At 29.2% G+C, this 18,989-nt stretch overlaps 3 protein-coding genes and 1 long non-coding RNA gene across 5 annotated transcripts; 2 read left to right on the plus strand and 2 right to left on the minus strand.

The window, feature by feature from the left end:
- Positions 1–1,499: 1,499 nt before the first annotated feature.
- LOC118644628 lies at positions 1,500–16,938 on the minus strand. 2 transcript variants are annotated; one of them, XR_004962399.1, is made up of 4 exons: positions 16,792–16,938; positions 2,163–2,405; positions 1,935–2,055; positions 1,500–1,856 (listed from the first exon to the last, which is right to left on the minus strand). It is a non-coding gene; the product is annotated as an uncharacterized LOC118644628 (long non-coding RNA). The 2 variants fall into 2 exon arrangements; XR_004962398.1 differs by lacking the exon at positions 16,792–16,938 and having other exon boundaries at positions 2,163–3,407.
- LOC105834029 (trichohyalin) lies at positions 8,259–12,655 on the plus strand. Its single transcript, XM_028194110.2, has 9 exons — positions 8,259–8,464; positions 8,560–8,733; positions 9,213–9,407; positions 9,498–9,682; positions 9,899–10,019; positions 10,087–10,294; positions 10,384–10,718; positions 10,996–11,160; positions 11,247–12,655. The coding sequence occupies exons 1-9, from the start codon at positions 8,384–8,386 to the stop codon at positions 11,355–11,357; spliced, it is 1,575 nt and encodes a 524-aa protein (XP_028049911.1). The 5' UTR covers positions 8,259–8,383; the 3' UTR covers positions 11,358–12,655.
- On the minus strand, positions 12,548–16,504 carry LOC105834026 (mitochondrial 2-oxoglutarate/malate carrier protein). The gene is made up of 7 exons (XM_012676214.3): positions 16,305–16,504; positions 15,971–16,180; positions 14,952–15,085; positions 14,670–14,840; positions 14,368–14,467; positions 14,156–14,301; positions 12,548–12,609 (listed from the first exon to the last, which is right to left on the minus strand). The coding sequence occupies exons 1-7, from the start codon at positions 16,370–16,372 to the stop codon at positions 12,548–12,550; spliced, it is 891 nt and encodes a 296-aa protein (XP_012531668.2). The 5' UTR covers positions 16,373–16,504.
- On the plus strand, positions 12,808–13,937 carry LOC105834027 (mitochondrial 2-oxoglutarate/malate carrier protein). Its single transcript, XM_036283560.1, has 3 exons — positions 12,808–13,270; positions 13,479–13,578; positions 13,685–13,937. Exons 1-3 carry the CDS (start codon positions 13,195–13,197, stop codon positions 13,869–13,871), a joined length of 363 nt encoding a protein of 120 aa, XP_036139453.1. The 5' UTR covers positions 12,808–13,194; the 3' UTR covers positions 13,872–13,937.
- Positions 16,939–18,989: the final 2,051 nt, after the last annotated feature.

An 18,989-nucleotide genomic window follows, 5' to 3' on the forward strand; every position in this document is an offset into this window, starting at 1 on the left:
TAGAATAAGTAAACTAGTTAGAAAAAAAACAAAAAATACGAACAACGCGCAAATTTCTTCTTCAAAATTAATTGCGTACTAATTAATTTTTTAAGTATTTTTTAATATAAAAAAAAGAAATTCTCAAGTATTTTTTATTATTCATCTGAATTAAATAAAATCCATTTCATAAGAATATATTAAACATAATATAAAATTATAAATAAAATCAAGCCTTTAAATAAATAATTTATAAATAAAATCGTCTTCTAAAATCAAGAATATAAGAAATATATTGATATTTTATCAATAAGCTTAAGATTTTTGTTATGCAAAATCATGAAACATCTTACTTACAGTTCAGCTATTGCGAAGAACTGAGACGAATAGACGAAGAAGTGTTTTTTATGGTATCTCCGAACACGCTTAGAGAATTCTATAATATTATGAAAAATTTTAAAGTCATATAAACTCTAAATTGACAATATCTACAAACTAATTCAGAATACAATTCCTCATAGACAACCGAAAGACTTTGATTTTAATAACTATCATAGACTTTATGTAATCTATTCTATTATTATTTAGATGAGATTCCTATAAGTTACAAGCCATTAAGGTGATCAAATCGCATGAAGAACGTTATATTAAAGGCATAAAGATAATAACTGAAGGTAAAGATGAAAAAAAATCCGGAATCTTCATCGAAAGTGGCACGTATAGCAGAGAATGAATTTCACCAGCAACTGTCATGTAAATTCTGGCTCAATTACTCACTACCGATGATTCGCTTGTGCGAAATATAGCTGACACTCATAATTGGTTTATTTTTCCCGATGGATGGTATTAAATCCCAATGAATATGAGTACCATATATTTATGTAAGATTTATTTCACACAGCATTATTTATAACATAAAATGAGTAACTTATATAAATTGTACATACTCCATATATTTTTTTTTTCACTCCTTAATTCACCTTAGTAAACAACATTTCTGAACTCTAAGTTATGATGCCCAACTATGGCTATTGATACTTTTATGTGAGTAAAAAATCCAACTTTGCCATATTAAAGTTAGTAATTATAGATTATTCATGTTTATAAAGTTTAAATTATAAATTATATATATTTTCATAATAAAAGTGTAAATGAAAATTTTTTGCATTACATTTTTTCTAACACAAAACTTTTACGTGTCAATATTCATATAGTACATTATTCAATCTGTTAGCATTCTAAAATTAATATTGCAATTTCAATTATAAATTGAGATCATCTATAGATATATAAAAGTTTAGATGAAAGCTTTCTTTAACAAATTGTACATCAGTAGATATTATACAAAATTATAATTAAAGTTATATAAAATTATATATAATTAGGTACAATAAAATATTATATACAATATAATTATGTATAAACATTATAATTAAAAATTATAACTAAAGTCATGTAAAATTATTTATAATTATTATATAATTTTATGTATTTCTACTTGATTTTATATAATTACATATTATTATGTATAAAAAATTTTGATCGGGTAGACATCTTTTAGTCACCTCTAAAATATCTGAAAAATGTTTAAAATTAATCATCTTACGTCATCTTTTAATGAGTCTTTTTATACGGGTTTCTAATTATAGGTTGATCCTCCCTGTGGTTGCAAGATTAGGTTCAGTTAGGTTAGATTTTAATGAACACATTAAATATATTAATGACACACATAAAATATATTAATTTATAATATTTATTTTTACATTTTTTAATAAAAATGCTGAGATTCAGAACGCTTTTTTCCTTCTCTGAATTAGGAATTTTATTCTGAGAAATTCTGAATGGCAGCTTTTGCTCTTCTATCATCTTATGAATGGCTGAAACAAGAATAGAGTGATAAGTGTCTGCCTTTCGAGAGCTCTGTTTCTAATACAATTATTATATAAAAATGTTACCTTAAAGTTTGCCCCTCAAACGGCAAAAAGTAAGGTATAAACAACGTAGGGCAAATCGTGGAAAATAAATCTGAATACCATTGGTTGTAAAGATTGCTGCGCAGAAGTTAATTCTGAAAACCTAAAAATTTATATTCTCAGTATTACGTGTTAAATTGTATCATGAGTTAGAGTATATAAATAGTTGGAGTATGTGAATATCATTATTTTCACTATTTTAGATACTACCTTTTATTATTGTAATTCCTATTGCGACATCTTTCTGGGCAACATTAAATATCATGTCCAACAAATATTTTATTAATCCTTGGCCAATTTGCACGATACTAAGTCATTCATTTTGCTGTAATTCGGTTCCATACGGCCTCTGAGACCCGCAATTCCAAATTCGAGTTTCAGAAACAATTTTAATAATACTTTAATCTATCCCTTGTTTAAGTACTCCAATATTTCGACTTTTGCTTTTGGAACCTACAATATCAAATACAAAAATTTATAATTACATGTTATATTATAATTACATATTATAATTACAGTTAACCCTCCGTCTGTACATTTAGTTTGACTAACACGGTTTGTACACTGACCCTTTTTTGTCCTGTTCCTTTTTTAAAATGTTAAATACATGCAAAAAATTTGACAAAATTACTTTTGAGTGACTACATTTTAAATTTTGATAGTTATTTTGATTATTTATTAAAAATTTTTTTACAATAACAATTTCCCAAGATTGACAAGAAATGGAATTTCGTAAAAAACTTTATAACTTAATAACAAATTATTATTAAGAAAAATTCTTTTGAGGTTTTTTAGATTAAAGTATGACTTCACACAAGTCTTTTTTTATTATAAAAAATTATAGTATTATAAAAAACTTAGGTATATACAATGTAGAATGATCAAAATTAAAGAAATAATATTAACTATGTTTTTGTGCGCAATCTAAACAGAAAATCGTGCGATAATCGTCGCAAATTGGCTCGCCATATACACCACAAAACCACGTTTTTTTATTATCTGCGGACGGACATACAAAACATCGTTTTTGTTTGTTTATTTTTGTATTAGGATTAATAAAAGCCTGAGTAGAGTCATCGCCATTATTTAAAATTTTTCAAATTGTATGGCGCAAATAGCTTCTCAATGTTTTTATTTCTAAACAATGTGACAAATGTGCTTTACTAAATTGAAATCCATATCTATCAAAAAATCATACTGATTTAAAAATAGATTTTCTTATTGCAAATGGTATAAAATTGTCAAATTTATGCCAGCATAATTAAGCATGCCATAGAACATAGAATATACGCAAGAACTAGCAATCAAATGTGTCCAAGAGACTATTGTGATTAAATAGCTTTTATCGACTTAAAAAAGCAGATTATGCTTGTAACTCAAGTAAAAACATCATAAAAATAACAAAATAATTAAGAAAAATACAAAAATAAAATATTTCTTACTGTCACAAAATACTAACACGTCTATACACTGGGCTTTGTTGGGAACACTTGAAAAGTTTACATGCTATCATTTTAACAAGTGCCAGATCGAAGCGTTCTTTAAAAAATGTTCTAATTAATTATATCACCTGAACTTTATAGAAACATATTGTACGCGTCCCGAACTATATGAGAATTACGTTAAAATAAATAGATCTGTCGATATTCGATTAGCACTTGACGTGTAGCCTTAGAAATTCAAGTTTTTCGGGAAAAATAATTGTTTAAAAAATGTTCTAATTAATTATATCACCTGAACTTTATAGAAACATATTGTACGCGTCCCAAACTATATGAGAATTACGTTAAAATAAATAGATCTGTCGATATTCGATTAGCACTTGACGTGTAGCCTTAGAAATTCAAGTTTTTCGGGAAAAATAATTGTTTAAAAAATGTTCTAATTAATTATATCACCTGAACTTTATAGAAACATATTGTACGCGTCCCGAACTATATGAGAATTACTTTAAAATAAATAGATCTGTCGATATTCGATTAGCACTTGACGTGTAGCCTTAGAAATTCAAGTTTTTCGGGCAAAACAATTGTTTAAAAAATGTTTTAATTAATTATAACACCTGAACTCTATAGAAACATATTGTACGCGTCCCGAACTATATGAGAATTACGTTAAAATAAATAGATCTGTCGATATTCGATTAGCACTTGACGTGTAGCCTTAAAAATTCAAGTTTTTCGGGAAAAATAATTGTTTAAAAATTGTTCTAATTAATTATATCACCTGAACTTTATAGAAACATACTGTACGCGTCCCGAACTATATGAGAATTACGTTAAAATAAATAGATCTGTCGATATTCGATTAGCACTTGACGTGTAGCCTTAGAAATTCAAGTTTTTCGGGAAAAATAATTGTTTAAAAAATGTTCTAATTAATTATATCACCTGAACTTTATAGAAACATATTGTACGCGTCCCGAACTATATGAGAATTACTTAAAAATAAATAGATCTGTCGATATTCGATTAGCACTTCACGTCCAGCCTTCAAAATTCAAGTTTTCTGGGCAAAATAATTTTTAAAAAAAAGTTTTTATTAATTATAACAGCATAACTTTTTTTAAAACTATTGTACGCGTCCGTATCTATATGGGAACTGCGTTAAAAAAAACAGAACTATCAATATTCAATCAGTATCTCATGTCTAGACCTATAAATATAAGTTTCCCATCTAGATAGTTGTTGAAAAATACTTTTAAAATTTTTAAATTAATTAATTTGGTCTATCTGAGATGCCAGTTACACCAAATCCACGTGCGCAGACGTACACGCATATATACGTATGTTTTGTAACAAAAAATTATTTTTTCATTAATTTAATCATCAGAACTATTGATAGAACGTCTCTAAATGATAGGACTCTATAGATTGTCTTCTATGTGGTCGTATATTCGAAATACGGTGAGATGCTATTATGTGATTTTGGAAGTTAGCATCTCATTTATAAAATTTTAATTAAAATAGATAATTCAACGGAACTATTGTTGATACCTATCAAGAACTGTAGAACTATGCTGGATGCAAGTAATTCTGCAGTATTTTTATGAGATGCTGAACTTTGAGATGCTAACTTCACACACGTTTAATCGGCATCGCGGAAAAGCGACAACAATACTTCGAGAGATGCGAGTATCGATGCCATGCCCTTTTTTAGAAAGGAAAGGATATCTTACTCTTTTAATTTAACATATTGTACTTTGTTTTATCTCTTTTATATCAAAATATATATTAATTACGGTTTTATAGAATATATAATATATACTATAATATTAACTCAAGAAAAAATTATGTAATTTATACAAAATAAATTCTTATATTTACAAAATTATATAAAATTTAAAATTTAGCGATAATCATGTAAAATTTTATTATCAATATTTTTTATTACCATATTTTTTCCAGCAACGTATAAAAACATATTTTTATATAATCATATATGACAATGTTCAAAACTGGACACAGATATGATCTTATCTTTATGTATATAATCAGATTTGCCTATATCTGATTATTAGATTTACATATGTACGATTAGTTACGAAAATATCTGAGCATATGTTATACTGTATGATCATCTATTATGTAATAATATTCAAAATTTGGCGTGATATGATCTTATCTTTGCATGATCATATTTGATCAGATCTGTTTTTATATGTAATAAGATTAAATTGTATGTGATCATATAAAAATATGATCATATCGCGCCAAATTTCGGATATGATTATATATAAGCATATAAAATTGCATATGTTATCAAATCTTTTCATATATGTATAATTATGTATTATTTTATCTGATTATATTATACCCATTTTTTCTCGGGTAATTATCTTACTGAATATAAAAATTACGATTTAAAGTTTGTACAAATTAATCTGAAATTGTTCCTATACGTTTCTATCAAATATATGTTATGGAACAATAATCGTTTTTTATCGTTATCTTTATAATAAGAAATATTTTAAGGAGGGAACAATTTCGTAATTTCGCCGGACATAACATTCTATCATTCTTTATCATATCCGAATTAAACGATTAAAACTTTATCTGAATATGGGTACTTTCCTATATAATCTTATCTGTTTATCTTACTGAATAGAAAAATTACGATTTAGAGTCTATGTTCGCGACTCGGCGAAGAGTTCGTTAGTTAGCTCTACGGATGGAAGCAAGATGAAAGGACGCCGTGGAACAATGCTCAAATAAATAATACAACATTAATTTAGTGTGGAATGACACACGCAATACTCAGAACAAATTTGAGTTGTCGTACATTTAGGATCACAGATGGAAGATTACATTATGCACACGTTTAAAGAATTCGCTTGAGAACTTGAAAGAGTTTATAAGTGTTGAGGAATTTTTAATCACTCACGCGATGCGATTTTATTAATTTACCGGTTACCGGCTCGTGATGAGAGGTATTTGTATAGTTAGTCGTTATCACGTAGCGCCGGCGTGCGCGGTACGTCGTAAGTGTTGTAATGTTGATGTACTTAAGCAATCATAGATAACGAGTCTTTCCTTAGAACGATTGAGATATCCGTCGAGCAATCCAAATTCACAGCAAGAAGATCCCATTAACAAATTCGAGCACAACTACTAATATAATTATTGGCGGTGCCATGTTTCTATTATTTTTATATTTACCCTTAACTTCTAGCTTTAACTCATGATAAGTTTTCATTTGTATAGTTAATATTAAGAATTAGATTGATATAATGAATTAGGTTATATAATGATACTTTTGTCATTGTAATTTTCATCTTGCGTTACACCTTTCTTGCGTTTTAGTTTGCTTTTCTGTCTTATAATGTTGTTTTCAAACCTTTGTTATAATACTTTGCCTTTTAGCCTATGCTTGGGCATAATTAACGTATCAATCAATCAATCAATCTTTCGTACTCTGTCAATAATCTTAACATTTCCACATATGAATTAATAAATTTTCTCGAATGTCTAGACGACAATATCTTTCAAACACTAAAATGATTATATGAGTCAATTATCTTTGACTTTTTAAAGATAATTTTTCAGAATTAACACGTGAATAAATAAATTTGTTAATATAAAATAATTACATAAATACACAAAAATATAAATAATCAAATTTTCACAAATCTGTAGTGAAAGCGTTTAGATAAATAAAATTTGATCAAATAACTTTTTTTATGGCTTCTAATCGTAATTTAATAAATATAATCTTATTCCTCAATCTATTCTCAACTAAGGTATGCCATTCATTTATACGTATAAGCTACATAATTTGTATTTTAAACCAAATATTTTTATGAACAAGAATAAACGAACGACTCTACGTTATCGACCTCGATCAAGTTTGACGGGCAGTTTAGCATTTTAATCATTTCGAACAACTTACGGCATTAAAAACCTTGTTTTTTCATATTGTCGAATACAGGTGTTACTTAAATTTTTTTTGTGATACTACTTATTTGGTACATTAGTACATTGTACACTAATACACATTGAAAATTGTAACTTGATGTTTCATATGCCTATTACTATAATGCTTAACTTTTCAATAATAAAATTATTTATTATAAACCATTTTATAGTATGCTGCAAAAAAGATTTCGACGATCGGATAATCATACATTTAAGTTTTCTAAATTGAATTATTTTTAATCATATTAAAGAATTATTGGTCTTTTACTGAGTCTTTAATATCGATTCTTACCTTTAGTTCTTCTTCCCCTCTACAGCCCTCTGTAGCAAATTCTCAAAACTCTCTGCTTAGCCGTCTTTAATAAGTCTATTTATGTTGCTTCCACTTTTGTATTTAAAATCTTCACACACACACACACACACACACACACACACACACACACACACACACACACACACACACACACACACACACACACACACACACACACACACACACACACACACACACTCTCTCTCTCTCTCTCTCTCTCTCTCTCTCTTTCATTTTTGAAAATTTCAAGCAATGTACCTTATCGCCGTAATAATTATTATTTATTAGTCAGTTTCCCAAAAATTAGAAAAAATGTATATGTGTATAAAACAAATAAAAGAGATAATTAAATAAATTAAATTGCATTGAATAATTATTAAATAATTACTTATATATAAGCTTTAAATATTCAAGTAAAATATGCTAGCATTTCTATTTTTTTTTTAAAGATCTGAAATTATAAAAAATTATAAAAATTAATTAATATTTTTTCATGTAAATATTAGAAATAATGATAAAGTGAATTTTATTCGGTTCTTTTACGAAGACGTATTGATCGTTTATTTGGTTTCTATGTCAACCATTCGTACTGTGTCATGTGTGAGGATAGTCAATGCATATTCACTGAATTACAGTTTTTCAGCAGCATTCATATTAAAAGAAACATCTGTTTCATGTTTATCATATAATTTATCAACTTTAAAATGGTGCGAAATAAGATACATCATTCGGAAATGTGTACTATGTATCTCTTAAAACCTGGGCAGACAATCGAAAATACCAAAGTAAGTGTTATTTACACTCAAACGTTGAATTTATAGAGATCGAATTTTCCGTTGCATCTATTAATAAAAATTTAACCTGCAACACGTATTTGCAGGTGTCTGAAAGAACTCGGGCGTTAGTTGTGACGAAGGACACCTTTCAGCGTTTTGTGGATTATACTACGGAGGATGATAGAATAGCGGCACAGCAAGAAAAGAAAGCTGCAAAAATAGCAGCATTAAAAAAAGCGACTTATGAAAAAAGTAAAACATGGGACAGCACAATAGAAGTATGCTTAACGTATTCCCGATTCAATATATTTACGATAACAAATGCAAAGAATACTTTTTTTTCAAAGTATGAGTATCCATATATTTAAAAATAAAAAAAATATATTTTGAATTTTTGTCATCAGTATGCATTATAGAATTTAGACAAAAAATAGAAATTAATTTCTCTACAGATATATTTGCAGTGCATTTTTTGATTTGCAAAATTTTTTAGAAATTTTATTTTATATACACTGAAAAAAAAGTAATATATTCAATAAGATATGTTATTGCGGCCTGCCAGTTACAGATATACTCAATACAATAATATATGCTATTGCAGTATCAACATTGTACTTGCATTAATAGCAAATATTATTGTATCGAGTATTTTATGTAGTTGGCAACCCGCAATCACATATATTATTGGCTTCATTACTTTTTTTTTCTGTGTAGCAACGTCTGATAACAAGGTTGAAACAAAAATGGTTTGATATAGAATATTCAGGCGAGACGAAGGGAAGAATTATTGTCAAAAAGACAAAAAGCCGAAGAAGAGAGAAAAATGTTCGTAAAGGAAATGACAGAGAAAAGGTTGGCAGAACGTGCTGAAGTGGTGCAACAAGCAAGAAGATTGCTTGAGCAAAAGAGGCCTTTGTGTCGACAGATTAATCGCGCTCTCCTCGTCTCTGAGGTACTTTTTCACGAAAGGAATATTCATATAATTTCTAAGCCAGGTTCACTGTTAATTAAACACGAAATAATTTGTCACAATTTTTATTAGTGTCTCAGAGAGCTGGACGCTCAAGTGGCGTTTCAAAAGACTATTAGAGCAATGGATAAGGAGCATGATGTAAAATATGCTAATTCAATTAAGGCAGATGTTGCAAAATATAAGGAGCAAAAGAAACAAGAAACAGAAGAACAAGCACAGAAAATCAAGGATTATAGAACTAAATTGAAGAAACAGTAAACATTAATTTAAATAAAAAGTTTGTTGTAAAAAAACGCGAGAGTATAATTTTAAATATTTGTAGCATTAATAAAATATAGATATTAATATTAAAATATAAATTAAATTAATATTTATTATTTAAATAAATATTATTTGCATCAAATTAAAGAAAGGTATTTGTTTTTTTATATTATATCACGATATATATTATTAGTTTAATTATAAATCAGGATTGAAGAGAATGATCGGATCAATAAGCAGAAAGAAATGGAGGAATTCGAAACTGAAAAACAGGAGCAAAGAAATACGACACGTGATATGCAACTTATGAAAGAAAAAGAAATGCAAGACGTAAATATGATATTCGCTAAAACATCTTTTTATCTCAAAAAAATTAAAATGTGTATTCTATTTATAGATATTAAACAAAAAGAAAAAACTCCAGCAATTTTTCAAGGAAGCGATAGAGGAGAAGAAACGATTCGAACTAGAATTAAAGCAAAATGAAGAATTCGAAGATCGAGCGTTAGAAGTTACTCGAGAAGCTAAAGCCAAAATAGAGAAAATTCACAAATCATTAGCGTTAAAGGAAAAGGAAGAGAAAGCGCGACAAATGCAGATTAGAGGTTCGATTTTCATAAATTCTGCAAACAAAAATTTTATATACAAAACTCGCAAATAAAACAGATTCAACTATTAACAAATTCTGTTTCAGCGGAGCAACATGTTTCAACTGAACAGATTTACGAGGCTAAAGAGCGAGAAATCTTGAAAAAAGCTGTCGAGGAAAAACAGGCAGCCGAGGTAGAAAAACGAAAAGCTCAAAAGGAACGAGAAGAGAAAATGCGTGTTCTCATGGAGGAATATAGGCTTCACGATGCAGCTATAAAGACCAAGCAAAGACAAGAGGAGAAGGATCTAAGAGCTTGGGAGATGATGCAGAGATTTAAAAGAGATGAGTATGACAAGCAGCTCGACTTGGAAGAACGCAAGCAACAGCGGCAACAAAAATTGAAATATGGAAACAAACTACGGAAAAAGACTAGACTTGTAAGAGATCAAGTTTCTTTTAATAAAATAATAACTAGACATTTTTTAAAAATTACTTTTTTTACAATTATTTCTTTTTGTATGTGAATTATACCTGCACAGTTATGACATGTATATGCATTTTATATTTAAAATATAATTTCATATATGGAATTTTCTATTTAAAATAAACTTTTTTTTCCTGCTTACGTTTTTTTACGTTTTTTCCTGCTTAAGTATGTGATATAAAATATATCGATTAAAACAACTCATTTTTTAATAATTTGATATTGATCAGAACGAAAAACAAATCGAAAAAGAACGTGAAAAACAAGTTCTCGAAGTCGAAGCCACTAAAGCTGCAATCGAGAAAGCTAATCAAAGGATTTTGCTTTATGGCAACGAAGTTTTAGAAGAATCAAAAGGTGTGAGACCGCTTTATCCGATTGTCAAAGCTATAGAGGTACATTTAAACATTTGGACACAATATAAGAGTTTAAAATTAATAGACTCGTAAACCTATTATATAAGAATCATTTTTTATTGTAGGAGATTAAAAAAGAAATGGGGTTAATGCCGAACAAGAAGAAAGTCGAAAAAAGTCGTCGCTACACTTGTCCAAAACCTGTTGCGGTCGATCAAATATATTATTTGCAGTAAACTGCCGTTTGCAATAAACAGCGTTAATTTGTAAGTCACTCGACCGCAATTACCAGACATCCGCCCGATCATTATATCGTTTATTTGGGACGCTACCCGAGTTATTTTCGCATCACACCGTCGAGTCTGGCACGTTTCGCCTCACGCAAAAATCGGTAGAAACAAAGTTTCCATGTCAAAACAAAATTTACCAGCAATTTACGAACAAAGAATTCGGCGAGTTGTGAAAGTTCGAGTACTCTCACGGTTGTTTACTGCAGCGGGCACTCGTTATACATCATAATACATTACACTTCTTTCTCGAGCAATTAAATAAGCTGTCTGAAACAGGTTTCCTCGAAAACATGTTTCGTATCATGTGCACAAACAATTAACAAAACACATGAATTAACATAACATATTACCGTACAACATTATTTCGGTAATGTAGCACATGCATTTAATGCAAACTATTTTCTCATACAAACAATTATAAAATATTCTTTTAATAGGCAATACTTGATATGTATCAAACACTTATATCAGAATAAATTAATCTAAAATAGCAAACATCTATGTTTTTTTTCCTTTTGTTTGAGTCAAATAATAAATGCAAATAATAATCTAATAAAATCTAATTCATATAAAAATCGATTTATAAGAATCGATATTTAATCGATATTTTTCGCTACAAAGCGTGGCGTTTTAATAGGTTAAAAATAAAATTTTGTAAAATGCAGTTTTACAAGATTTGACATTATAGACTCGCGCGTACTTACACATGTATCTCGACTTGGAAGATTTTACGCAAGTATTTTAGATTACGGTGTGAGGAATAAGTCATTTAATTATCCAACTTATTCGTAAACATTTATCTCGTCGATACAACAAAACATATTAAAGATGTCAAAGAAAGATAAAGAAACGAAGGAAAAAAGGAAACCTATACCGCCAACGATAAATTTTTTGCTGGGTGGCCTTTCCGGGTAATTTCGTACAGCATTGAATTAAAATAGAGTTAATCAATATTTTTTGTATCAAATTTCTTTAACACTAATATGTTTCAAATTCCATTTGTATGGCAGAATGGCGGGCACTTGCGTAGTCCATCCAATGGACGTGATCAAAAATAGGATGCAAGTGCACAAGGGAAGAGCATCGATCTTGAATATAATCGCCACCACATACAGCAAAGAGGGTATTACTTCGTTTTACAATGGCTTAACGGCCGGTCTCGTCAGACAGGCAACGTACACGACTGTACGACTGGGGAGTTATAATCAGATGCAAGATATTTGGAGGTAATTTGATACTATCCATAAAAAATAAATTAAAAAATTCAAAGGTACAATCAAGAATATTTTCAGATAGAGTAAAAGTAAAAAAAAATCTGAATGAAATCAGAACATCTCTTTAGACGTCTGATGACTCAACATGGTTGTGTTGACCAATAATCAAAACGACTAAAACAATTAAAATCACCATTTTTGGTTCTGTAGTTTCTAAAGAAGGGCTAATGACATTTCAGACAAAAATATACCGGCCATCCCAATTTCGCGATTCTGGCATTTATGGCTGGAACTGCAGGTGCCACGGGGGCTTTCGTTGGAACACCAGCCGACGTTGCTCTCGTAAGAATGACAATAGATGGAAGATTACCAGTGGGTAATAATCAATTTTACACAAGATAATTAGCGCATTGATTTTTATCAATGTTAAAAAAACATTTTTTAGACTAAATCGCTAATGTTTTCAACGCTTAGAACAGCGAAGAAATTACAAAAATGTGTTTGACGCCTTCGTTAGAATTGTCAGAGAAGAAGGACTATTTACTCTCTGGAGGGGAACTGTAGCTACGATGGGAAGAGCTGTTGTCGTTAACGTTTCGCAACTGGCCACTTACAGTCAAGTGAAGCATGTAATCGCGTCACGAAGTACGTTTAAAAAACCGTGTTCAATATATCTTACAATTATTTTCTTTATAATTATCTTAATAATTCAATTTCTTGATTACACGTCAAATATATATGTATATTAAAAATATATAAAAGTTCGTAATAATTTATTTATATTGCTTTATAATATTCTAATATCTACATCTTTTGAATCTTTTTATTAATTGAAAAATTATTATTTTTATAGTGAACGTTAAAGAAGGTGTAGGCTTACACTTCGGTGCGTCGATGGTATCGGGATTCATCACTGCCTTCAACTCCATGCCTTTTGATATTGCTAAAACCAGGTTGTCCATTAAAATACTTTTAATATTTAAAATTTCTCTAAAATTAGTCCTCAAGTAAAACTAATCCTTAAACTAATTTAAAATTTTTATTTTTTCTTATCTGTAGAATCCAAAACATGAAGATTGATAAACCTCCGGGCATGATCTCGATTATGATGTCAATTGCGAAAAACGAGGGAATAAGGTTTCTTTGGAAAGGTTTCTGGCCAACTTACTGTAGGATTGGTCCGCACACGGTACTGACTCTCGTTATCAATGAGCAACTGATGCGTTTATATAGAATATATTTTTAGTGATAAAATAAATTGTTTGATTTAAATAAAAATCGTATTTTTACGTATAACAACACACGCTCATCGTAATAATGTCAAGATTTTGGATAAATAATTTTATAATATACTCTAAAATAATATTCTCAGTTATTTAAATTAAACAATTACAACATTTTAACTTTATATTTTATTCCAAATATATCCAAATGCAATTAGAAGAAAATAATTAATATTGACAAAAAATAAGCTACATTACGACACCGGAAAAAATTTCAAGTACATTCGATGAAGTTGATCAACGCACATCATAGTAATTACGGTATTTGGCGCAGCTCTGGAATAATAAGGAAGAAAACCGCGCCACAGCGATATTATGCTTTCCGTTTTAGCAATTTTAATAATCATAGCTATAACACCAGGTGGTTTCGTAGGTTGTCTCCAATTTTGAATCCTACAAAAAGTGCACATTTAAAGACCTTAATTATTTCGTCTTTAATATATGTCGCCGTTCTTTTACCTAGTTTTAGCTACGTCCACCGGAATCGAAGCAAAACATGTAATTATGCTGGACATCATGGCAGCGGTAAATTGCAGTGGTATATCGTTTTGGATATACCCTGTCATATTAAAAAAGTTTATTAAAAATCGTAATTAAAATTACTTAAATGATATTAGACTTAATTATTGATTATAATTTTTCTCTATTATAATTTTATTAACTATTTATTCTCATATATAAATTTTTATATTTATTACATTTTTCTCTATGTAAAACTATATACATGGGTCGCATAAATTAACATTGCAAACTTAAACAACCTGTGTCTCGCAGCAACATCTTCGCTCTCGTGTATGTACCTAACTGCGCTCCATTTACGATCGCTGCCCTACCCATCGTTGGTATTGCTCCTCTCCATAATCCGGAGAATCCCTCGCTTTTCCATACATTAAATATGCCGCTAATGGCGTTCCTATAATTTCTTCGGTTTTCTAGGCATTAATTTCTCATGTCAAATATGCAACACGTTTACAAGGTTTGTATTTTTTTACCATCCTAAATTATTCTAAGAAAGAAATATGTGCCAAAAGAAATAAGAATACCTGGTGGCAGATTCTCATCAGCCACCATGCGAATCAATATCAAATCCGTAGGAGTACCGATAAATGAGCCAATTACGCCAGCAGTCATCCCGAGACTAATCATCGTAACGTAATTTAAATAGCCAAATTGTTGTCTAAAAAAATAGAATTTGAATAAGCAATTTTTATAATATACACACAAAAAAATTTATTTTTATACTAAGAAAAATATGTACTTAAATTAAATAAATATCACTTATTTGAAATACTTCGTAAGTTTATATAATGTATTAGCAAATCTAACGTACGTTTTCATCATAAATAATCAATTTATTCAAAATATATTCTATAATTTAATACTTCAATTAAAAATATTAAGTTAAAATAAACATTTGACTTACTTATTATTTTGACTTTTAAAAATTTATTTTTATAATATTCTTCAAGACAGTACAAATTCTTTTTTCAAGTATATGATAATAGGGTTTTCTAAAATTTGTGATAAGCATATTTTAAAATTATTAGCAAAAAAAACATTCTTTATTTAAGATAATCATTATTTATAAGAAAAAAAAATTGCGTAAACAGTTTTTTTGCAGTAAATATTTTTTTATGTGTATATAAGTATAAAAATGTTCTTTATCACGTATCAAATGTCAATTATTCAGTAATAAATAAATTTTTAAAGCAACAAATCTTAGAATGTGTATAATTGGGTGTTATGGTTTCGGTTTTCTCTTGTATGTTTATATATCCGCAACTTTAAGTTCGTCACAAGTAACAAATTCATTCGAAATATATTCTGTATCTTAATAATTTAGTACTTGAATTAAGAATATAAAGTTAAAGTAAAAAAATTAATTTACTTGTTACTTTGACTTTTCTTCAAATCAATTTTATAATATTTTAATTATATAATATTTTTTATTATTCTATAATATCAAATATTTTTTGTATGTATAGACACTATACACACAAAATTAAGATAATTTAACTTAGGCGGATTAAAATTAATTTTTAAACGTAATGACTGACATTACTCCCCGATATCCAGCAACGTCGTGTAGATCCCAAGCCTGCTAGTGGTATAGGTCAACTGACGAAGAAGAGCCGCGCTCAGCCCCGAATAAAAACCGCAAACTCCGCTCGAATTAAGTGTGCGGAATGCTGCATCACGTAAAGTATCACGCGATACTTGCATGCGTATCTTAAGAACATCCATAGGATGCGTTGCGATCTGAGCTATCACTCTGTCGTTAGCAGAATAGAATTGTCGTGAATTTTAAATCAAACTACTTTTTAAATATTTGCGTCTCTCTTTAAAAATAATAACGCTTTTACTTGTAAACAACCGTAAAATAAATTCTTTTTTACCCTGACATGCCACCTGTCACAAAGTTGACAAATTTCGGCACCTTGGCGTCTTGAGTCGACGCTGACATTGATATAATCTCTTTTTCTCATGCTAATCTCAATGTCTTACAAACATTGTTTTGTTATTTTAAAATCTCGATAAAATCAGCAATTTTTAACCTATTACTTCATTTTCGTATGTCTCCTGAATATAGTAGTATATATTATATTGTTTAAAAATTCTAATTGATTTGTTATTATCGCAATATTTTAGTAAGCGCTTAATAAATATTCTTTCAAATATTCTGTAATAGTACAATACATAAAATTTTTTTTTTCGATAAACATTTTAACAGTTATTAATAAACATTTAATAATAAATGAAACATTTAATAATAATTAATAAAAACTTAATAAATTTTAAATTAAATAATAGCTTGTAGGATGCTACTATATACAATTTTTCTTGCATAAGTATATTTTTGCAAGAAATAACAACTTTACTCACCAGCCACGGTGCTGCTTCATTCACCTAAAAGATGTTTTGCATCAGCATTGTTGAAATAATGATGAATATCTTAAATAAGCACTGTATTATATAACAAACATTAAATACACTGCTATAAATACTATTACACGCACCCATATGGACAGATAGATGTCTTTTAGATTTCTAAAAGATATCTTGCGATTTCTTGCAATATCTTGCATTTTTTATGAAAAGTTCTTTGATATCTTTTCGTAAAAAATGCAAGATATTACAAGAAATTGCAAGATATCTTTGATATATTTGAAATGCTATCGTATTCTTTACGCAACGTACACTCGCAAATAGTAACGTCTGACTACACTAACTGCGCTAATTCAGAGTGTGTCTTTTTTTCCAATACGAAAACATGTGGAAAGAGAAAGATACACTTAGAAACCTCTCGGAATTAGTGTAGTTAGTGTAGCCAGGCATTTCTGTTCGCATATACATATACTATGTAGCAAACAGTAATTTTTTCTCAAAAAACCAATTTTTTGAAAGAAATCTGGTTTTTTCTGGTTTTTTTCCAGCGATTTAAAAAAAGCGGCTTTTTTAAAACTATATTAATAAAGTAATCACTACAAACACTCGTCAAAATTAAATACATTGCATACTCTATGTATTATTTATATCGCACAGCCTTCCTCCCCCTCTCACACACTTTCTTTCGTAATATTTTTTATTAAAGTACTTCTCTTTTTTGGGGAGGAATCCTGTTCTGAATTAAAGGAAATTGCGGTTCGCGGAGATTTTCCAGCTGGCAACGGGGCCGGGAGCGGGATATCGCTCCCCTTTAAAAGAAAAGGATGTTTTCAAAACGCTTTTTTTATCGCGAGTCCCTCGATCAACGTAGGCGACGAAGCGTCGCTTGATTCTTTTATTATTTTATTTATTCTTTTCTTTGTTTGACCAGCATTGAATTGACGTCGTGTGATTTAATCACGTTACGTATTTTCGGTGTATATATGAATTTGGTGACTGAAGGCTGAATCAGTCTTTCATCTTTCCACACGTTAAATTCTCAACCGACTGCTGTAGTGAATAATCTTGTGGACGTTCCACCGTCCTGAACGAGAGGCCACGCGAAGACGCCCTTCTCTCTTTATTTCTATCTATCGCACAAGGATCAGACGACTTTTCGTATAGTTGAAGTAGCCGTACGGAACACTTGAGGCCTGCGAAACGCAGGAGACAAAATTTTCGGGTGCCGCCTTTGAAGATCAAGACTCATACCCTCTTTGAGATTACGAATGTAATCATGATTTCGTACGAATTTAATGGTTAATATAATTATAATTATATTTTTTACAGAATTTTAATTAAAAATGTCAAATTTTGAAACGGAACTGGCAAATCTTGAAACAGAATTAGAAAAAATTGACCCTACCGAATTATTAACAAAAAATGAAGAATTGGATGCAATTCAGATTTTTGATTCGACAGTGTAAGTTTTTAAATATAATTATTTTATTCTGTTAATAAGATTTTATTATATATAAATAAATAACATTTTCAACAATCGTACTTCATTACTCGGATATTAATACACGCTTAGAGATGAAAAACATCAAGCCAATCTCTGCTGATAACTGTATTTAAAATACATATATTGATGCACAATTTTAAACTTTTTTTATAGTGAAATAATCGGTTATATTGATGGGATCGAATCTCCTAGAATAGTCGGGAACAACCAACAATATAAAGTTTTAAAATTTTTCTTAAATAATGGCAGTGGGAGACGAATACAAATTGTTTCGTGGAATGATGACATTGACAGAATAATTCCATATATCATCCCAAACCATGTAAATATTAAAAAAAATAATGTATAACAATTTTTTCACTTTACTTGGAATTACTTGAAAAATCCTACAAAAATACCTATACCTTATTCTATACTTTCTCTATTTCTTTGTCTTTACTTTTATATTTTTACTTAATAACTTTAAGTATAATGTAATTTTAAAATAACATTAATAATATTAATAACATTTAATTTAATGATTTTAATGGAGATTGTTCACCTGGATGGCGTACAAGCCAGAATTCCTAAAATAGCATCTTTTAATAATGGTAACGTTTCCTACGAATTGCTAATTCGCAAAAATACTGTGATATCTAATTTGGGGAAATATGAACCCACTCCAAATTCTCAGGATAAACCAATACCAGTG

This window comes from Monomorium pharaonis, chromosome 2, assembly GCF_013373865.1.
Source record: "Monomorium pharaonis isolate MP-MQ-018 chromosome 2, ASM1337386v2, whole genome shotgun sequence".
NCBI lineage: Eukaryota > Metazoa > Arthropoda > Insecta > Hymenoptera > Formicidae > Monomorium > Monomorium pharaonis.

Excerpts from the sequence above, each read along its gene's own strand:
- LOC105834029 (XM_028194110.2), top strand. The coding sequence starts at position 8,384 with ATGGTGCGAAATAAGATACATCATTCGGAAATGTGTACTATGTATCTC. Across the intron at positions 9,408-9,497 it reads GCGCTCTCCTCGTCTCTGAG|TGTCTCAGAGAGCTGGACGC; the intron begins GTACTTTTTCAC and ends AATTTTTATTAG. Across the intron at positions 11,161-11,246 it reads CGATTGTCAAAGCTATAGAG|GAGATTAAAAAAGAAATGGG; the intron begins GTACATTTAAAC and ends TTTTTATTGTAG.
- LOC105834027 (XM_036283560.1), top strand. The coding sequence starts at position 13,195 with ATGGGAAGAGCTGTTGTCGTTAACGTTTCGCAACTGGCCACTTACAGT. Across the intron at positions 13,271-13,478 it reads GCATGTAATCGCGTCACGAA|TGAACGTTAAAGAAGGTGTA; the intron begins GTACGTTTAAAA and ends TTATTTTTATAG. Across the intron at positions 13,579-13,684 it reads TTTGATATTGCTAAAACCAG|AATCCAAAACATGAAGATTG; the intron begins GTTGTCCATTAA and ends TCTTATCTGTAG.
- LOC105834026 (XM_012676214.3), bottom strand. The coding sequence starts at position 16,372 with ATGTCAGCGTCGACTCAAGACGCCAAGGTGCCGAAATTTGTCAACTTT. Across the intron at positions 16,181-16,304 it reads GTGACAGGTGGCATGTCAGG|AGTGATAGCTCAGATCGCAA; the intron begins GTAAAAAAGAAT and ends TGCTAACGACAG. Across the intron at positions 14,302-14,367 it reads GTGGACGTAGCTAAAACTAG|GATTCAAAATTGGAGACAAC; the intron begins GTAAAAGAACGG and ends CACTTTTTGTAG.